Source organism: Acanthochromis polyacanthus, chromosome 4, assembly GCF_021347895.1.
Source record: "Acanthochromis polyacanthus isolate Apoly-LR-REF ecotype Palm Island chromosome 4, KAUST_Apoly_ChrSc, whole genome shotgun sequence".
NCBI lineage: Eukaryota > Metazoa > Chordata > Actinopteri > Pomacentridae > Acanthochromis > Acanthochromis polyacanthus.
The window spans coordinates 36,063,102-36,081,351 of record NC_067116.1 but is presented as its reverse complement, the minus strand read 5'-3'; the positions used below and the strand labels follow the sequence as shown (position 1 = coordinate 36,081,351).

Here is an 18,250-nt window from a genome sequence, read left to right as displayed (position 1 = left end):
GGAAATGCTGTTCTTTAGTCCTATGTGCGTTAAATAGGACTACAGGAGGAGCCAAAGCGTGTATATATATACTTTTAATGGCTGCTAAGACATATGAGCTATTTCTGAACTGTTTTTTAAGAACCAAACATGACTGACAAATTCACAAGCGTTTCAAGATGTGGTTTTAGTGGGCAGGATTTTTCTACTCGAAAGGCTCTTAGCAGTTTACAAATACTATAGCAATGTACTTATTTAATTTAACGTTAATAACCGTTGGTTATTAAGTAGTTTGTGGCTTAATTATTAAATATTATATATATATATATGTGTGTGTGTGTGTGTGTGTGTGTGTGTGTGTGTGTGTGTGTGTGTGTGTGTGTGTATATATATATATAACAACAATATGAAAATGATATGTACCGATAGCATAACACAATGGGAATATATTCAGCTTTGATGACAAATAAATGTTTTTGAAGTATGTTAAAAAACATACTTTTTCTTTACTCTTTGAAGGCGTTTTCATGTAAAAGATAAAAGTACACAGTGTTCACATTCCTTCAAGCATTCATTACAGACTTCGCCCACTTAATAAGAACATGGGCGCTTTTAAAAGACAAAATTTACAGCATCCGTCAATTATACTGAAACGTTTGACATCACACTGTTGTGCAATAATTTCAAATATTGCATGCTTTGGGGATATGCTTATCGAGAAATGGGTGACGCGTCCTGCTCAACAGTCACCAACTCATCCTCAAACCGGGGGGCGGGGCTTATTAGTGAAACCCTGCGTGAGGGAATCTGCAATGATTGGTCAAAAAATGCTGAGCGCTGATCTGATTGGTCGGACTCTGAGCGGGGGTTGAACTTACGAGGAGGCAGCTACTCGTAAGTCGCAGTGGCTACTGAAGCTGAAAAGAGCCGGACTGCTAGTCCGCACAATGGGAAATAGCATTCCCCAAGTGTAGGGTTTTACCATTAAAAGACAGCTGTTTAAAAAAAAAATCACACAGGCGGACACTCAACCGACATTTCAGCCTGTCTTTCGGTGTATTGTGTAGCCGCGAGTGATCAGATAAAACCCAAAGAGCGAGGATGTTGGTCCCCGCGGGAAGATAATGAAGAGGCTGCGCGTTTTGTTGTTGTGCCTCATTGTAGCTCTCCTGTGCTGGTAAGCTTGGCCCGACATCTCCATTCACATTATTTACATCATGTCAGACACATTTCTGCGATAACAATAAGAGAAATACGTTTAATGATGGCAATATTGTCCGTCATGTCGCTTTGCTCGGTGTCTTTTGCCGCATTACATCTGCTGCTACATAGCTAACAGCTTTATACAGCGTGTGATGTTTCTTTGACCTGTAGCTCAGACAAACAGCCTTGAGATGGTTTTGTTGGAGCCTGACACAACTGACTGATAAAGTTTGTTGTTTGAATGTTATTTTTAGGGTTTTAGAAGGTTGGGTAATCAGCTGTTGAATAGCAGCAGAGCTAGCTACTCCTAAAACCAGTGAAGTTGGGCTGTAATGGCAGAGGTTACTTGTCTGGTGGATGCTAATGTTCACCATGAAATACTAACTTGCCAGTGAAAAACTTAACTAAACACTTAACTAACATTTATTTCATTGTAGGTTATTTTTCAGTGACAAATCTGCATTATTAGCTAGTAAAGTCCTAAAATTAGCAGATGCAACCATTAATCGATTAGCTGTCAAATGTCATCTCCATTATTAACATTCAGTAATTTCTTCAGAAAAATAACTCAAAATGCTGTGATTCCACCTTGTGACTATTTTCAGATTTCCTTACTCCTCTGTGACCGTAAACAGAATATCTTTGGATTGTGTTCATAACAAGACATTGGAAGATGTCATCTTGGACTTTAGAATGCATTGATTAACATTTTTCATTTTTTTGACCTTTTATAGACCTAACAACTAATGATTTGTCAAGAAATCAATGGGCAGATGAATCCACAGTGAAAATAATTGTTAGTTACGAAGCCTAATGGATGGTAATGTTCATAAAATGCTGAATGTCGCAAACTGTCCTCTCTCTACAAGATTTACAATGCTGCAAATCAGATTTTTCTTCATGTAACTGAGGGTATAAAATAACCATTATTTCATTACGAGTTATATTCCAATACAAATTCAGCCGCCATTGCTCGTAAAATTTAAACTGATGTCCATAAATTAATACTAAGAAACTTAACTTATTTAGAAATAAATTTAAATTTTTCTTACATTTTTCTTGTAGGAAAAACCTTACAATAAAAATGTATAATAAAATTAAATAACACAGCACCTTAAGATATAAACAAGATAAGCAAACATGTTAAATTGCCTGTGCAAACCCAATTGATAGGTAGTTTTATATCATGTGAAATAGAACATTGAAAGCCCTTCTTTGAAATTGTGACTAAATGCATAAAAAAGTTGACATTGTTAACCTGTTGTTAACAGTAAATTTCAAAAACACTTAGTTGTGATCAAAATAACAAAACACTCCAACCCTATGTTGATACAATAAAATACAAGAACTTTATTTATCCCCGAAGGGAAATTCAATACTATGGACCAGTAAGTGAGAGGGATACAAATACACAGTGGAGCTTGAGTTTACAAAGCGTGTAAACATTACAACATAGTATAAAGTTAAATATATTACTTATGCAGATGTAACAGAGGTCTATGATTACATTAAGTCATGTAAATAAGTGGCTCCCGTTAAACCAGTGATTGTAGGTCTTCTCCAAAGTACACAGAGGTATGGTAGATTAACGCAACAGTTTAATCTCAGAGGCACGAAGCAGGTAACAATGTGTAGGGTTTGTGGAATGGGATTAGGAGTCCGACTAACGTGCCACCTTTATCCAGATTGGTGACTCAGGAACAGCTAAGAACGCACAGGGTAGCCTGCAGGCTGTTCGTTTTTCCCTTTGCTCTCCTGGTTACTTGGTAGTGATGATCACTCACTGTCACGTTCCTTGACAATGCAGAGGGTCAAACTTTATTCTCGAATAATATATATTCATTGCAGTTGGCTAAAAACATAAATAAATACAAGACATTTTTTAGTGGACTAGTAGTGGTAAGTAAGGTTTAAAATTTTTGCTTGTAAAACTCCCAACAACTGAGCTGTGCCAGGTAACATTACGTCACTTCAGATGTGCTGGCACTTCTTTCATAATAATGTTTCCTGGAAATTATCAGCATATACCTGTGCTACCAGCACACCAGAGCCAACAGGTATTGTAAGGACAAGCCCTATTTCATTTTTTTCTGTTTTCTCATAGCATTGAAAGCTGTTTTTAGGGTCCATGTTTTATTTATAATACTAGGAATTATTGTTATGCAATGTCTTCATTAATAAGTAAAGCTTTCTTCAGTACATTCTAGTGTATTACCTTTTATAATATTCACAATTTGCCGTACAGTTTGGTGCGTATTTCATACTGTTTTGAAACTATTTCACTGGCAGTTGAATTACAAACTAAAAGGCTATGGTAAATCCACTTGTTATTCTCAGGTTGTAAGTCATTCTGTTTTCCCAGATTATTATTTTGAAAAGGCTCACGTACTGCACAGACAACATTTAGCGGAAAAAGAAGAAAGAAGGGAAGATAGCAGTGTGTTTCTCTCAGATATTGGAACAGAGATACTGACTGAGGGATTTACATATTCATAGTTAATCATTAAAATTCCAAAAAAGCTCTACAGGAATATGGAATTCTACAGCATAAGTGAAGCCATCTTCAGTAGCGACTACATTTGATTTCAGCCTTGTGAATCAGATGTTTGCATGCCTAAAACATTGGTGCACTTTTCACTTTCCTCCAAACGAACTAATGACCACGCTGCTACACGAACAGACTTCATTACTAATGTAAACCCCTTTTAGAGTGCCGCGCTTGGCTTCTCACTCCTCCGTGCCAACTCTCACACGTCCCAGTAGGAACAGCGAAGCAGGGAACACAATCCTTGCAGTAATCCAAAGGTTTCCAAGGCAGCAGTGATTTTAAACATTGAAAAGGGGCTCTGTGTTGGGAGGCTGGTGGCAAATGGCTACAGGGGGGTGTGTCGTCATGATTCACCTGATGTTTTTTAAAATCCCTGTGCTGCTTGAAATAGTTGGAGCTAATGTTGAATATTTATGGTTAGATTTTCTGTCTTATGTGAATCCTTTGTATATGGCTTTGAAGCTGCTCAGCTGGAGGTCTCTTTGCTGCAGTACTCATAGGGGCACAGCAGAATGTGCTCTGTGTTTGTGGTGCTGCCCCTTCACTCACACGGTCAGCAACAGGGATCTTACTGTGCATACGGTAAGCTAGCTCAGGCTGTTGACATCAGCATTGGTGGAGAAAGTGTGTGCATGTGCTCCAGAGACTGTTTGCGTGAGGGTGCACATTTCCAGCCAGGTTTCTTGTCAGTAATGACAGCTCACCACAGACGCACGGTTTCTCCACATTTAGATCCTAACTTAAGAGCCGACATGCTGGCTGAGAATGGCTCGTTAGCTCTTGTTAGCTCTTATTGCAGGTTACAAACAGTTTGAACTTGTTAGAGTTTTTGGCCGACATATTGCATCTTTACGTTAATGATAGATTTTGTAAAACTACCTGACGACTACCACAAAAAATGATTTTGTTTTTTGTGTTTGAACAGGAGTGTGCTCGAGATGATGTCTTGTCATCGTCTCATTCTGTTCCTGTGTCATAGCCTTAATAGTTTCACAGCCATCTGAAGATTATTGTCATTATGCAATATGATTAGCGCTTATGAGATAACTGCAGCCAATTGACCAGTTGGGGATTGTCTATTATATTCCACTAGACTGCTGATACTTTGTAATCATCCACAGCACAACAAAGCTAGCAATGCATTGCATGTCTTTGAGCATGTGCAAATTAAATTAACTTGCCTGTCTAGTGTCATTGAATTATAAATCTACACCTGATTTCTGTTGAAATTTGTTGATTAGCTTCGTATATAATTGCATGAGACCAGCTTAAATGGCTTTAAGGCATTGTGGTATGTTGTTTGCTTCTGCTTTACCAATCGAGGTGTTTGTGCTGTATGTTTTTACGCAAGCTCAGTAAGAGAACACCGTGGGGGTTTTTGCTTGTCCAACCTGTTCCCTTTCCTAGTTCACCTATAGGACGAGGTGATTACTGTATGGGATTTCACTGGCTCTCTGCTATCAGATCTCAACTCACATCTCCACTTCTTTAGCAACTCTGTGTGTGAGACTTTGTTAAACAGTGCAGATATTTTGCCAAAAACAAAACCCCCCAAAAAAGCTAGCAATAAGTCAGCAGGCTAATGGACTTGACCATTATATTATAACATAAGGGATCCTCTCCCTCATTACACATGCACACAGTTGGAAGTGTCTCATTTTGCTTAAAGTTTCAAATATTTTTTGAATCTATGCTCCTGTGTCTGAACACTTGCTGAAAGGCAAAATAAGTACTATACAAAGAACGAGGCCAGGATGTAGCTAGAGGACCCTCTTGTTAAAGAACAATGTGTTCTGCCTACATCGTAAAAGTTCCCCTTTTCGGGGCAGTTGTTACATAAGAAGACCTTCCTCCTGATGTGCACTGGTGGTCAGTGAAACTGTTGTCACCCATAGCCCTGCTTGTATTTCCCACCAGTAAACACTGGTACACAGAACGTGTACTGGGCACGGAGAGTAGACGACCGAGACACAGAGAAAGCTCTGTGTGCATTTTGGCTATTTCAGCTATGAAAGAGGAGGCCAGATGGAACGTAAAAAGGTTACAGAACCTGCCTTCGGAGAAGACTGTGTTGCTTACTTTAGCCTTTTCCTGAAGCTCATCACCTCCCAGCTGTTCGTTTCATCCTGCTGTCTTCTTGTAACTTTTGCAGCGTTGAAATGTCATGTGGCTGCTGTGATTTACAGCATGTGTATCCATACACGTGCCTATATTTTTCTGTCCTCTTAACACTGCCAGCATTAGGTAACTCCTTTGTTGTTGGTGGTTTCCTCGTGTTGTTGTTCTGGATGCCTGTGCTTAGTTAATACTGTGTTTGATTGAAGGCTGAAGGAACTGATTAAATTGGTTTATACCTCTGGCATACCTTATGCTATATTAGCAGCACATTTTCACATGATGACTTCCCTTTACGTCTGAGCTCAGCATTTTATGTGTGTAGATTTAATTATTTTTGTATCTAATTAGATGATTGTACATTGTGAGATAAATCAGTTACATTCTAGTGTGCCATGGTTGGTCAGAATTTACCACAAAGTCATGCGATCAGATGTGTCTTACCTGGTCATCTGTCCACTTTCTCAGGACTTTTTTAAACATTATTGCACAGTACTTTGTTGCTCGTTGCATAAGAAAGCAGGGAAGTTATTGATTGTTGGCCCGGCTGATTAGTGGAGTCAATATTCATGATTTTGTAATGATTGATGTTGCTGTTTTTTTATGTAATTCTAGATAACATAAATTAATTTAAAATGTGCAGCTTTGCCTCTGATGTAGACACCGCACACTGTCTGCTGTTGCAAGAAATGCCCTGGCCGCGGCATTATCTGTTTAATTACATCATGAGTATTAACCTAACAACGCTGAAGAGGAAATGTGGAAAATTCACTTTTAGTTAAGCAGGCGTTAAACATAAATCCAGTTTTATGCAGAAGTTTGTGTTACTCTAAATTTTGACACCAAGATTTTTATTTTGACTGCAAATGGCAATCGGTGGTCAGCGTCTGTGGTTGCTGATAGTTAACATAAGCCCTACAAAATCCATTTACTTTGACTACTTTAAGTAAGCATCAAAGAGGTTCAGACATCAATAATTCCTCTTAAATCATTATTAAACACTTAAATACACATACCTCTGTCTTTTTTAACCTCATGAATATAAAGCATCGATTGACCTGTAGAATTTGGAATCAAGTAGGTTTCTAAAGCAAAACAAAAGGATTATCTCTCTGAGCAAACATGACATTTAACCTACATGCCAGAAAAACAGCAGAATCATCACGTTCTACATGCAAACTGGACCCAGACTTTGTTGTTCTTGGCCACGTTGTCTTTTGTCTAAATTACGTCAAAGCTTTCCAGATAGTCTCTCTTGCTTCTGTTTGGCATTTTCACAATTCAGAGTAGAGCCAGAATTGATAGTAAGTTAATTACTTGATCAACACAACATTGCTAGTTTAAATCAGTTATCAAATAAAGATAGCAAACATTTGCTGATGTCAGACCTTTTAATTGTTTGGTATGTGATCAATTATGAGCTAAATAACTACACATGCACACGCTATGTTTATGATTGTTTCATTAAAATGATGACAAACCATAAAAATTTACTACATACCGCAATCCGATTTTATTTTGTTTGTGACACTGGCTGGCAGGTTGTAAAATGTACATATAACATCCTTTAGATAAAACAAGAGAGACTGGGTCTAATCAGCTGCCAGTGGGTCTATTATACTTTGCAAATCTCTTTGCAAATTCATTATAAAACCATCAGTTTCCTTAACTGTTGGCTGAGAGTACAGAGGCTCAGTAACTCAGAGTCCCTGTCTCTGTTGTTGTTGTAGCAGGTCGAGGTTTAACACTGCGGGCTGGCAGCTCTGGTTTTATGCGAGGAGACAGAACTGGACTGGCACTCCTGCACACACTATTGTTCCTGCCCACCGGCCATGCTGACTGATGAGCACAATGAGTTCTCTTGCCCGCTGGCTTCCTGTGTCCCAGCTATCAATACAACGCTGTGTATGTTAATGCTTTCCGCTGGCACGTTTTAAAGCGATCAGATCGGGCCAACACCTGCGGTAGACTTGCATACCAGAGTAATGCTCCGAGGGTAGGACTTGTCGAGCTAAACAATCTTAATTTTAGATTCCTACAGAAGTTCTCTTGCTTGTCGTGAGTGTGGTTAATCAAAAAACAATCGCGTGGCGGTTTATACAGCATAGCTTGACTCCTGTTTGTTTGAATCATCTACTGGAAGAAAACCTTATTAGTTTACTGCATGTTAGGTTGAGCATAACTGCACTCTTTAGAAGGAAGTCAGTGTGACAGCAACAACCAAGCAAAAAAAGTAGATTTCAGGTTTGCTATCACAGTATTTTGATTAAACTGTGAATTGAGGACATCATGACTTGACAGTCGTATAAAGCAAGGATACGTGGTTCTTCTCTGACTCTATTATGTGTCTTAAATAAGTCTGCCTTTATAAAACAAATTAAAAGTAGATGCAAAACTGATGGAGTATCCTCAGTCTCAGTTTGTAGTGATCTTGTCTCACTTCCTTTTGCTCAGAAAATAATTCAATAACCTCATTCAAAGACCCAAGCTAAATCTTGCACATCCCACAATGCACATCAACATATTTTTCTATCATAAAGTTTCTGTCACGACTAAAGAATCCTTTTTTCTGGTAGCAGGAACTTCTCTGCAGAATCCTGTTGCTCACATAATGTGATTCTCGGAATAGGTAGTCCTGTGGAGAGAGTTGATTGCAGGCCAGTAGCCCGAGGCTCTCACAGTGGTTGGAGAGAAAATACCACCGTTTGCTGCTTTAGTGAACAGTATTCCGAGGGTGGAGATTGTTTGATTTTAAAGGTGGGGTTCTTCGTCAGAAAACTAATCTGGTGTCAATGTGTGTTTACCTGTGTGAGAAGAGAGTACGGCGGAGGGAATAGATTGGATTGATTAGACTGTTTGACAACTGAGCTTTTAGTTTGAACTTGCTTTTTATATAAACCTCTTGTCAACATAATTCCAGAGTAATTAAAATTGCAAGTGGGTTCCTGGGGGTATAATTGTATGCTGTGGCTCAAAAACAATTTAGATGTGAAATTGTTCTATCTTCAGCTGTTTTAATGCATCTGATGGCAGTTTGAATGCTGGATACAGTTCTTACTACAAGTTTTGCATTGTGTTTGCCTTTCCTTTTCTTGCCTGCTAAGAGAAAAGCTCTTATTTTCTCCCCTCTTGTAAAATGCTCTGGTTTCTTCTCCTCCCATCCCCCTCTCTTACTCACCGCTCTTTACTGTTTACCTTTTGCAGGACCCGTCGAGCTCTCATGCATAAATTCTGTGCATGTGGGGGACCACTTCTCTATTTTTTCTTTGTTGGTATGAGGCAATCTTCTAACGCAGAAAATGCATAACTTTGTACCTTTACACTGTGTTGGTGAGGGGAGGGTCACAGAAAGAAGCCCTGTCCATAGCTGACATAAAAGGATACTAAGGAATATTGTGTGCTAAAGCTAAAGCATGTTTTCGCTGAACCTTGTACGTAAAGCCTCTCCAGTGCCATCAAATCTACTTTCCTCAAGCCGCCTGCTGAATGCAAGATGCCTATAGTGCTTGCCAAAATAATTAGATTGCTGATGGATGTCTCAATCCAAAGGGCAACATACAGTTGGTTCATTGTTTTAGATTAGCTGAAGGTGAGTGGACTGTATTGTTCAAACAAAAATGTCACTGTGTTCATGTTATATTTTGCTTTTTATAAATTTTGAAAATACTTTCCTTGGCGCTGGAGCCTGTTTGGCAAATTCACGTGTTTCACCATGCTACAGCAGTTTGGTACACTGTGTACTAAAGTGAATGTTTGATGAGTTCTTGTTCTCCCGCTATGCCAGCTGATACATACTGACAAAGAATTCACGTTTGTGTCCACACCCCACCCATGTTACCCCTCACTGGCAAAGTGGCTTTTCCTATCAGATTGCATTATATCACATGGCTGCGTCCTTCACTCCCATTGTCCTGAGCCGATGCTCCTGATGTCGTATTCCCAAGCCTCTTTGATCCCCGCCTGACTGGAACTTCTGTGATGGTTCACAGAGCCACTGTTGCTGCTTGACTGATTGTGGGCCTTTTGTTTAGCTCAGTGTAAGAATTGTGAGCTTAATTTTACTGCTAATAAATATAGTGTTATAGTGTGGCATTTGTAGCCTCTCTAGTCAATAAAATTATTAGATTTAATATCCAGAACTTAAAATGTAAGCTGTGTGAATTATATGATAATAATTCCCATTAGTCACATGTTTGTTCTGCTTTTAATGAATCATTTGTTGTCTATTATACTGTTTATACTTGGTCTTATTCAGTCCATTGAATCAATACTCTGAATGGTATCATTAGTTCGCTATTAGTCGCTATTAAGGATTCTGCTGAAAACCAGTCCCTCAAAAACTCATGTTTCTGCTCTTATTTCTTAAACATATTTCTGCTCAGTGCATTGTTATCACTCTTTTTAATAATAAAACATTCCTTTACTGGACTGTCATTTTCTCTGATTGGTCTGTTTTAAGCTTTTAGCGAGCTGGTCAGGTTTTCATTTCCTCTTGAGCGTTTTTCTGGCTTGTCGTAATGATGGTCAACTGATAATATCGTTTGTCTGAATTGTTTCATTGAACATTTGAATGGCACAACATGCTCATCCCTGTGCCTGTTTAGTTTTGGTTCCTGATAAAAATGTCCTTCTTGTTGGCGGGCTGCAGGCCTGTTAGGTGAAGTTTAGTCTACAGGAGCAGCAGTCTTTCCTTCGCCTAATTCCTTGGTCTACCTGTTGCTCCAGGATATCTCTCAAATAAAGGTGTGTCTGTTCATTCACACTATATCCTAGAGAAAGGATCCTGTGTAAATTAAGACGGATCCCTGTGCGTCACAGCTCTGGTGGAGTCAAATGGGGATGCTTACAGATCTGAAAAACAAACAAGCTTTACAAATAGATTAAACTAGTGTGGATCATAAGAGCATGTGGCCTTTCAATACGTACAATGTATTCAAGTGTTTTATTAAATTGCAATCATCTGAGATTAAGAAGAAACAGGATGAAACGGTGGCATTGTTTCAGGAACTACTGGGTTCATGTCAGTACGTGTATCAATGTGACATTTCACTAAGAATAAGAAGAAAGCCATTGACTGGGCTCTTTAAACAAAACTTTAAATTAGTTTATAAGCATAAAGCAGTGCCATTGTATGTCTTACAGAATATCACACAATTGTATATAATTATAGTTGAAATGCAGATACTCAAATCTTGTTATTTCAAACTGGCTTCCTGTTTACAATAACGACAGTAAATTAAATCATATGACTAGTACGCATAATTTGATTTAATACACAGTGTAATGTTTTCTTCAGTGTGTGAGATTGAGCATCAGTGTTCATTTTTGACTATATGAATCTCTTTGAAAAATTCTAATTTGCTGCGTAAATGATGCATGCAAATGTGAAACAATCTGAGATTTCTTGGTAGATCTTGCTTCTCTTTACCTAATTACAGTGAGACTTCTCTTTAACTATGGCTTTGATGATAGATTTGACAAAATTCCTCTAGTAAATAAAGGAATCCATCTCTAAATATGTATTTGTGTGTCTGTATGTCCTTTACCTGTCTCAAAAACCATGTATTCTGTCCTATTCAAACTTGGTGGGATTTTTGCTGTGGACGGAAAAAGTGCAGTGTCCAGTTTGAAGTCTGTGTAATGTAGAGTAGCCGGTTTTGGCACCTTTCGGGTCATCAGCAGGCCATTAGCTGCCTAGAATGTAAGGCTCTGATTATACTTTTTTGTTGACACACACACCGCATACCCCGGTGTTGCGTAGGTGTTGTTGTTCTGCAACTTTTTAGTCCACTTAGTCAGCTTTGAGGACTCTGCTCTGTACACGTGCAATAGATTTGCGTCTATGTATTCCACACATGTACCCTACTGCCCAGCGTGTGCATCAGTGTGGCAGAGTGGCTACACAGGCACAAATTTTGGCCTGCACTCAGACATCCACAGCGGGGTCTGTGCAGGCAACACAGACCAGCAGATGACAAAATTAATTTGGTCTAGATTGGCCTTTTTTTTCTTGGCAGTGCCACCAAATAACAAATAAACAATGTCAAGAGATGTCACTCTCTGATAAGAGCTTCAAAGGCAAATAATTCTAATAAGAGCTATAGAGGCATTGACAGAACTTGTTTAGAATTCCAGTCTCCTGGCAAATTGTCAACATACTTTTCCTCCATACATTTTAGAAAAACACAGATTGTTCTGCAAACTGTGTGCAAGTTTAAACGATGAACCTGTCTGGCCTGGTTTCAAACAATCTATCATCAGCTGACTGTGTGTCTGTTGAAAGTAGGATGTGAGATGTAAGTAGTATTTTCTCAGCAATCACCCCTTGAACATGAGCAGAATGAGTGAAAAAGAAATTTGAATCTTCTCTGCATCTTTTAGGCATGTCACGTATTGTTTTATGTCAAGAATTGCTAACATTTCTACTCCTTCTAGGTTGTGCACTCATGTTTGTTCTGTCACTTTCCAGTTGCTGGGAAATCCAAATTGATTTGTGCAGCTCTGTCCTAAAATCAAATGAAGAAAGAGAAGAAGTAAAAAATGAAAAGGGGCAACTTTTGGTTTCTACATTCCTGTGCACCGACCGGTTACATTTACGTTACAAAACACTGGCTATGGGGTGTATGTGAGACCTAGCATACTTCGGCAGATGTCAAAGTCTTGTGGACTCTTTGTGATCATACATTAGCCTTAAATCAAAATGTCGGACCAAGAAAAGCATTGGTTTTTGGGTCAGTCATGGTTGCTTTTCTGATGTGAAATGCCTGTAAGAACAGTCCTGTTTCTTGGTGTCAGGAACAGGTCATAATTCTTGGCGCAGGAAGAAGTAGATTGCGATGCCTCTACTCCTCCTCCAATACAGCACACACCATTAAAGCACTTAGGGAAATGAGCCCTTTACTCAAGCCCCATTCACCACGCACAGTGCCTTGGGTCAGTCCACACAAAGCAACAAATGGAGCAGCAATGCTATGTGTGGGATTCATGTTTGCAGCAACAATGCAGCAAAACATCAGTTTCCTTAATTATTTTCCTTTACTCCTCTGTTTGCCAGCTGGTGAAATTTCTGGTTGTGGTCAACACAGAGCTGCAGCAATCTGAAATCAGTTTCAAACAGTGAAAAATTTACAGAACAAATTCAAAGAAAGAGGGCTGTAAGGAAAGCACAGAGACACAGTTTCTACATGGGCGCATGGATTCAAGATGGGATCTACCATCCAGCTGTCCATTTTTGGGATGTTTTTAGGCTTTTCATTGGGTCTTTGCCTACCTGTGGTTGGGGTTCTCGTTACTAATCAACCTCATCCAAGAAAAATCTATTATGTAGAAGCTCACTTCTACTGCCTCGATGTCTGTAAATATCTCACACAAGAGAAAAAGGATTTGAGGAAAACAATCTACCTGCCACTAGCGTGGATGTCAGTAAATTAATGACTTTAAGCCTAGAATGTTTAAAAATTATGGTAGAAACACAACCAAAATGGAAACAAGTAGAAAATAAGAACTAAAAGGCAGATTCAGAATGTGGTCAGTCATGGTCGCCATGTCTGAAGAGTTGGCTAAAGAACAGAGATGAGTCTTTAAATGTTATTTTAGGACAGAAAATGCTTGATCGCCTTTGGTTTTTAAATGCATGTGTGTAGAATGAAGAGCAGTTTGAAGCCAACTGGACAAGTACTAAAGGATGAGGAGTTTAGTGGTGTAACCCAGGGCAAGTCCACGCTAGGCTTTTAAAATATAAAATAATCTTAAAGTCAATTCTGCACTGTACACATGACCTTTGAAGAGAGGCCATTGCACTATGGTGTGATCTCTCTTTTTTTGTAGCAGTAATGTGGTTGCAAGTAGGCTCTGGTTCAGAACTGCGTCTTTGCTGGCGAAAGAGCTATTTACCAGTTCAGCCACTGTGTCCTGGCTGCCATGAGGATGCACCAGTGGAGAGGATTATGGGGGATCAGCAGGCTTTAGAACAAACTGCTGGTCTACGTTATTTCATGCATCGATGTGGAGGAAAATTAGAGCGCACACACAAGCGGTCAGTCCTCCTAAGGCTGAGCTTTCAGGCTCTGCCCTCCCTTCTCCTCCAAACAGTGACGGCATGTTTTTGTCTGCTTGGCAGATGCGCTGGCCTACTTTTCCTGGCGAGCTCTGACACATCTCCCTGCCCCACAATCCACTTCTGCCCACGTGGATCCTGGATTCTCTCCTCAGCTCTTTTTCGCTCCATCTGCCTTTCTGTCTCTCTATCAGCTGTGTAGATGTGAAGCACAGTGTGTCTCATTTGAATATGGATTCTCTGGCTGATGAAAGTATTAATTCCGAGAGGGAAGTAAATCCTTCTGGGCGACAACAGCTGGATTTTTTTGAGGACTTTTATAGGGTTTTTGTTCTCCACAAGCATGTGGTTAGACTTGGGTGAGTTGCCAATCCAGTTTTAACAGGAAGCTAGCTCAGTGCCTTGTTTTAGCACTGTTAAGTCCACTCCCAGCACCTCATGTTATACACCAAGAGTAATCTGAACTAAAGTACAAAGCATCACGAGACTCCCCTTTCCCTTAGGACAGAGGACAAACAGATGCTGTATTCACCCTGCTGTTGAAGTCATAACCAAGACCATAATAATATACACCCAATTACTTAACAATACATTAAATTATTTTACCCTTTTTTTTTTTTTTTTTCTCTCAGTGTTTTGTGGTGACAGTTTATACGTTTGTGCTTTTTCATCTTCTTTGCATATCTCTACAACTATTGTAATTGAAATTTCCCATGAGTATGGCTGAGGAGTGTGGCTAAATGATTTTGGGGAAAAGTTCTAATAATATCTAGTATCTATTAGCATTTTTTCTGCTACATATAGCGATAGCAGTTTGATTTGCTCTACAATTTTGAAAAAAAGTAAAACTTCAGGTCAGTTGGTCACTATCCACTGTATATTACATTACCACATAACACACCATCAAAAGCGTGACTGTTACACAAGAAGGACGGTATCTATTCGACCACTGACCTAACAGTCCATGGGTCAAGTGTGTTTCAAGTAAGATTGCCATGGTGGGTGAACCACATGTTGTACATCAAAAATACAAAACTCTCAACCTGCTTGAATTAAGTTAAGTTGATTTACAGCATTGGATTTATTAACAGCCTAACTGAGGATGTCCTACAGTAGCTTTTGTGATTTGTTAATTGCATTATTTCAAACTGCTATCTGTCCAGGATGTACCTTACCCTTCTACCCAGGTCAGCTGGGACAGGCTTCAGCCCCTCCTTGACCCTCTACAGGATAAAGCAGTGTATAGATAATGGATGTTTAGCCCTGCTGAGGATCCAAAGTTTGAAGTCATTTGCATGAGCAGTGGCCGTTTTTGGGGGCGGCAGGAATTTGGCTGCCTGTGATTGGAGGTTAAGTTGCCCCTGTTGCAACAACATCAAAGACTAATGTGTGACGTCATGTGATGTCACATTCTGATGAACCATCCAGACGTCAGCAGAACCAATTTAAGACAATTAGTGATGGTAGGGACTTAGTGTACACCATGTACTGTTGGTCAGTTGCTGTGTGTGTGTGTGTGTGTGTGTGTGTGTGTGTGTGTGTGTGTGTGTGTGTGTGTGTGTGTGTGTGTGTGTGTGTGTGTGTGTGTGTGTGTGTGTGTGTGTGTGTGTGTGTGTGTGTGTGTGTGTGTGTGTGTGTGTGAGAAAGAGTGTTTATGTAATGACGAGGAACATGCTGGTCTGAGATTTAGGCCAGGAGACTAAAAGGCTACCACTAATCTGCTCTGGATTGGGTTATATGTTACACGTGCTGCCATGTACAGCCATGAACAAGATGAGTTGGGTAGAAAGGCAAACCTTTTGGGACTCTTGTGGTCATTTGGGTGAGGCTGTCAAATCAGTAAAAGATGATTCAGAGAAATAACAGGACCCAAAGCTACAGAGAGCAAAAGCTTTTGGTCATCAGGAAAACATCCTGCCTGGGAAAAGATCAGAGCGCACTTTGCATGCCATGTGGCTGGTGATAATATTTGACTTTGCTGTTGGCAGATTAATCAATCCTCTTGTTGTCTCTGCAATTTTGGCTCCTCTGTGTCAACGCAGTCAGTTAGTACAGTGCTGTTGTTTTGGTAGAGCTGTGCCATGTCCCCTGATTCTGAATGGCACTAAAGCCAACAGGAAATATCAGGGGATTTGGCTGCTCGGAACCCGTGCAGACAGCGTAGTAGATCATGTAGCCAGTGTCTCTGTGCACATCTTTCCAAAGATGATAATCTGAAGCACTTATAGGAATACTGTAAAATAGCTGAGCCATTTGTAGCCTTCAGAGGAAAATGGAAAAGACGGAAACACTTCTTGCAAATCCCTAGGTGCTTTTAAAGTGGGACAGGAAACAAGGATATAGACAGAATGAGGAAGAGGATATTTGCAAGCTGCTGACTCATTAGTCTCGCTTGCTTCTCCTTCTTCATTCGCTTGAACCACTACCAGAATGTAATGTGCATAGTTCTCTAGTCCCATTTATTGTTTTACTATTCCCCGTATTTTCGCCCATTTGCGGGTCATACATTCCACCTCCTACTGTAGCAGAAGTATTTGAATGAAAAAGTAGGTCACAACAGACCTGCAAAGCAGATCCTGTCAGTTCAGCTCCGTTTTTAGTTTTTTTCCCCCCTCTGTTCACCAGCTTTCCTTTTTTTCACCTTTGGAAGGAATGTCAACACTCAGGTCTTTCCATTCATGCATGGAGCAGAGCAGGCCAAAGAGAGCATCTCACTCGCTTCACAGTTTGGCTTGTGTTTATGTTTCTCTGTAAATACAGTGCATTTGTGGACTTGAATTGCTCCATAAAAATGTAGTCTTTATGTTTATATTTTATTATCTGTCTGTAGGGCTATGTGACTTGGCACGCTCCAGTTCAATATTGGTTCAGTGAGTCACATTATCGAAGTCAGCCACATTTGCATCTGTTATTGCGGAAGTTTACACAGGATGGTTTACTTTGTGACATGTTCACTTAAACCTGTGCTGTGGTATGTAATCTGTTTATCAGCCACACAAGTGCTCCCTTTACTTAGCAACAAAAAGTCAATTTGGCAGCATGAACGGCTCTTTTATTAAGTAATTGAGGGCACATATTTACAACAGCAACTGTAGATACACATTTTGAGAGTTTTGATAATTTAATAAATGACTTGCGTGTTTTAGTGACTGTTTTAGCCTCTCATGTCCTTATTTGAAACTAGACTGTGAAACTGAATAGTGAAAAAGCCGTGGGTGTTTTCAGAAAGCAAGCAGGAACTAAGAGATCTTGATGTAAAAAGCCTTATCACCGCTAAACATTCAGCACTTAAGTATTCAGATGATGTCGGACTTGTAGAAAATTTGTAAAACAGTTCCACGATTTTGCAGCATCCTGTGTGAAAAATGTAAATGCCAGCAGTAACATTCTAAAGACTTTGAGTAAACAGATCATAAAAACAGTCAAGAGATCCAGGGACACTTGTAACACTGCAAACGCCTTGCACCTGCAGATCTCTGAAGAGTGTAAATTCTAGTATGTAGGATGTTCTGATGAAAATTAAAGCTCAATTTTTGATTGTTTGTAAAAAAGTGTTTTTTGCCCATTATTTTCACAGATACTGTCCTGCATCCACCCCTTTCTATTGAGTGATTTGGGCTACACTATTTTTTTTTTTAGCTTAAAATCAGTATGAAATGTATATAGAAGCATACATTAATTATGCCTTCACTGCATACACCCTCTTAATCTCCTTTTAATGTAATGGTTTCCTGCAGCTGTCTGTACAACACTCTGGGTTCAAACTTCTGGTATCTTCTATCTTGTGACTTTGTACCGATCTGTGGTTGGATGCACTTTACATGTACAGGAAAGTTATAAATAATTTGCATAGGGTTGATATGTGAAGTGGCTGAATCGGCATTTGAGAGGAAGCTGAGAGATGCATTTGTTGCTGTGGCCATGTTTTCATGATGTTTAGGCTGATGTTTGATGTTGGTGCAAATGGTTTCGCTGCCTGGTAGTATAAGCACCCTGAGTGTGTTTTCTGGCATGATTTTGCCTGTTGAGGGCAAAAAGGTGATCTGACTTGACTTAAAAATGTACCTTAATGTTTTTTTCTCTTTTTTTAGTCAGCTGCTGATGAATCAATAAATCAATAATTAATTTGTTGTGACTATTGACATCAGTTGAAAAATACAAATTATAAATTTAGTTAAGGAAAATCCTAAGAAAAAGCTATTAATCATCATTGTTGTAGCTACAGGGGTTTTATGTCGCCGTCTCTTACATAACCCTTATAACATCCTTAGTGAAACATGCATAACGCTTCCTCCCTTTACATCCCTGCATGGTTGAGCAGACGGGCACACAGCAGACATTTGAAACGC

The 18,250-nt window shown here is 39.5% G+C and overlaps 1 protein-coding gene across 4 annotated transcripts in view; it reads left to right on the top strand.

Annotated features, from left to right (window-relative positions):
* The first annotated feature begins 864 nt into the window (after positions 1–864).
* Positions 865–18,250, top strand: part of suco (SUN domain containing ossification factor) — a 46,221-nt gene continuing 28,835 nt past the window's right edge. For all 4 annotated transcript variants that reach the window (XM_051946987.1, XM_051946986.1, XM_022192678.2 and 1 more), the window contains exon 1: positions 865–1,156. In XM_051946987.1, coding sequence (XP_051802947.1) covers positions 1,104–1,156 — 53 coding nt within the window. In that variant the 5' untranslated portion in view covers positions 865–1,103. The remainder of the gene's footprint in view (positions 1,157–18,250) is intronic.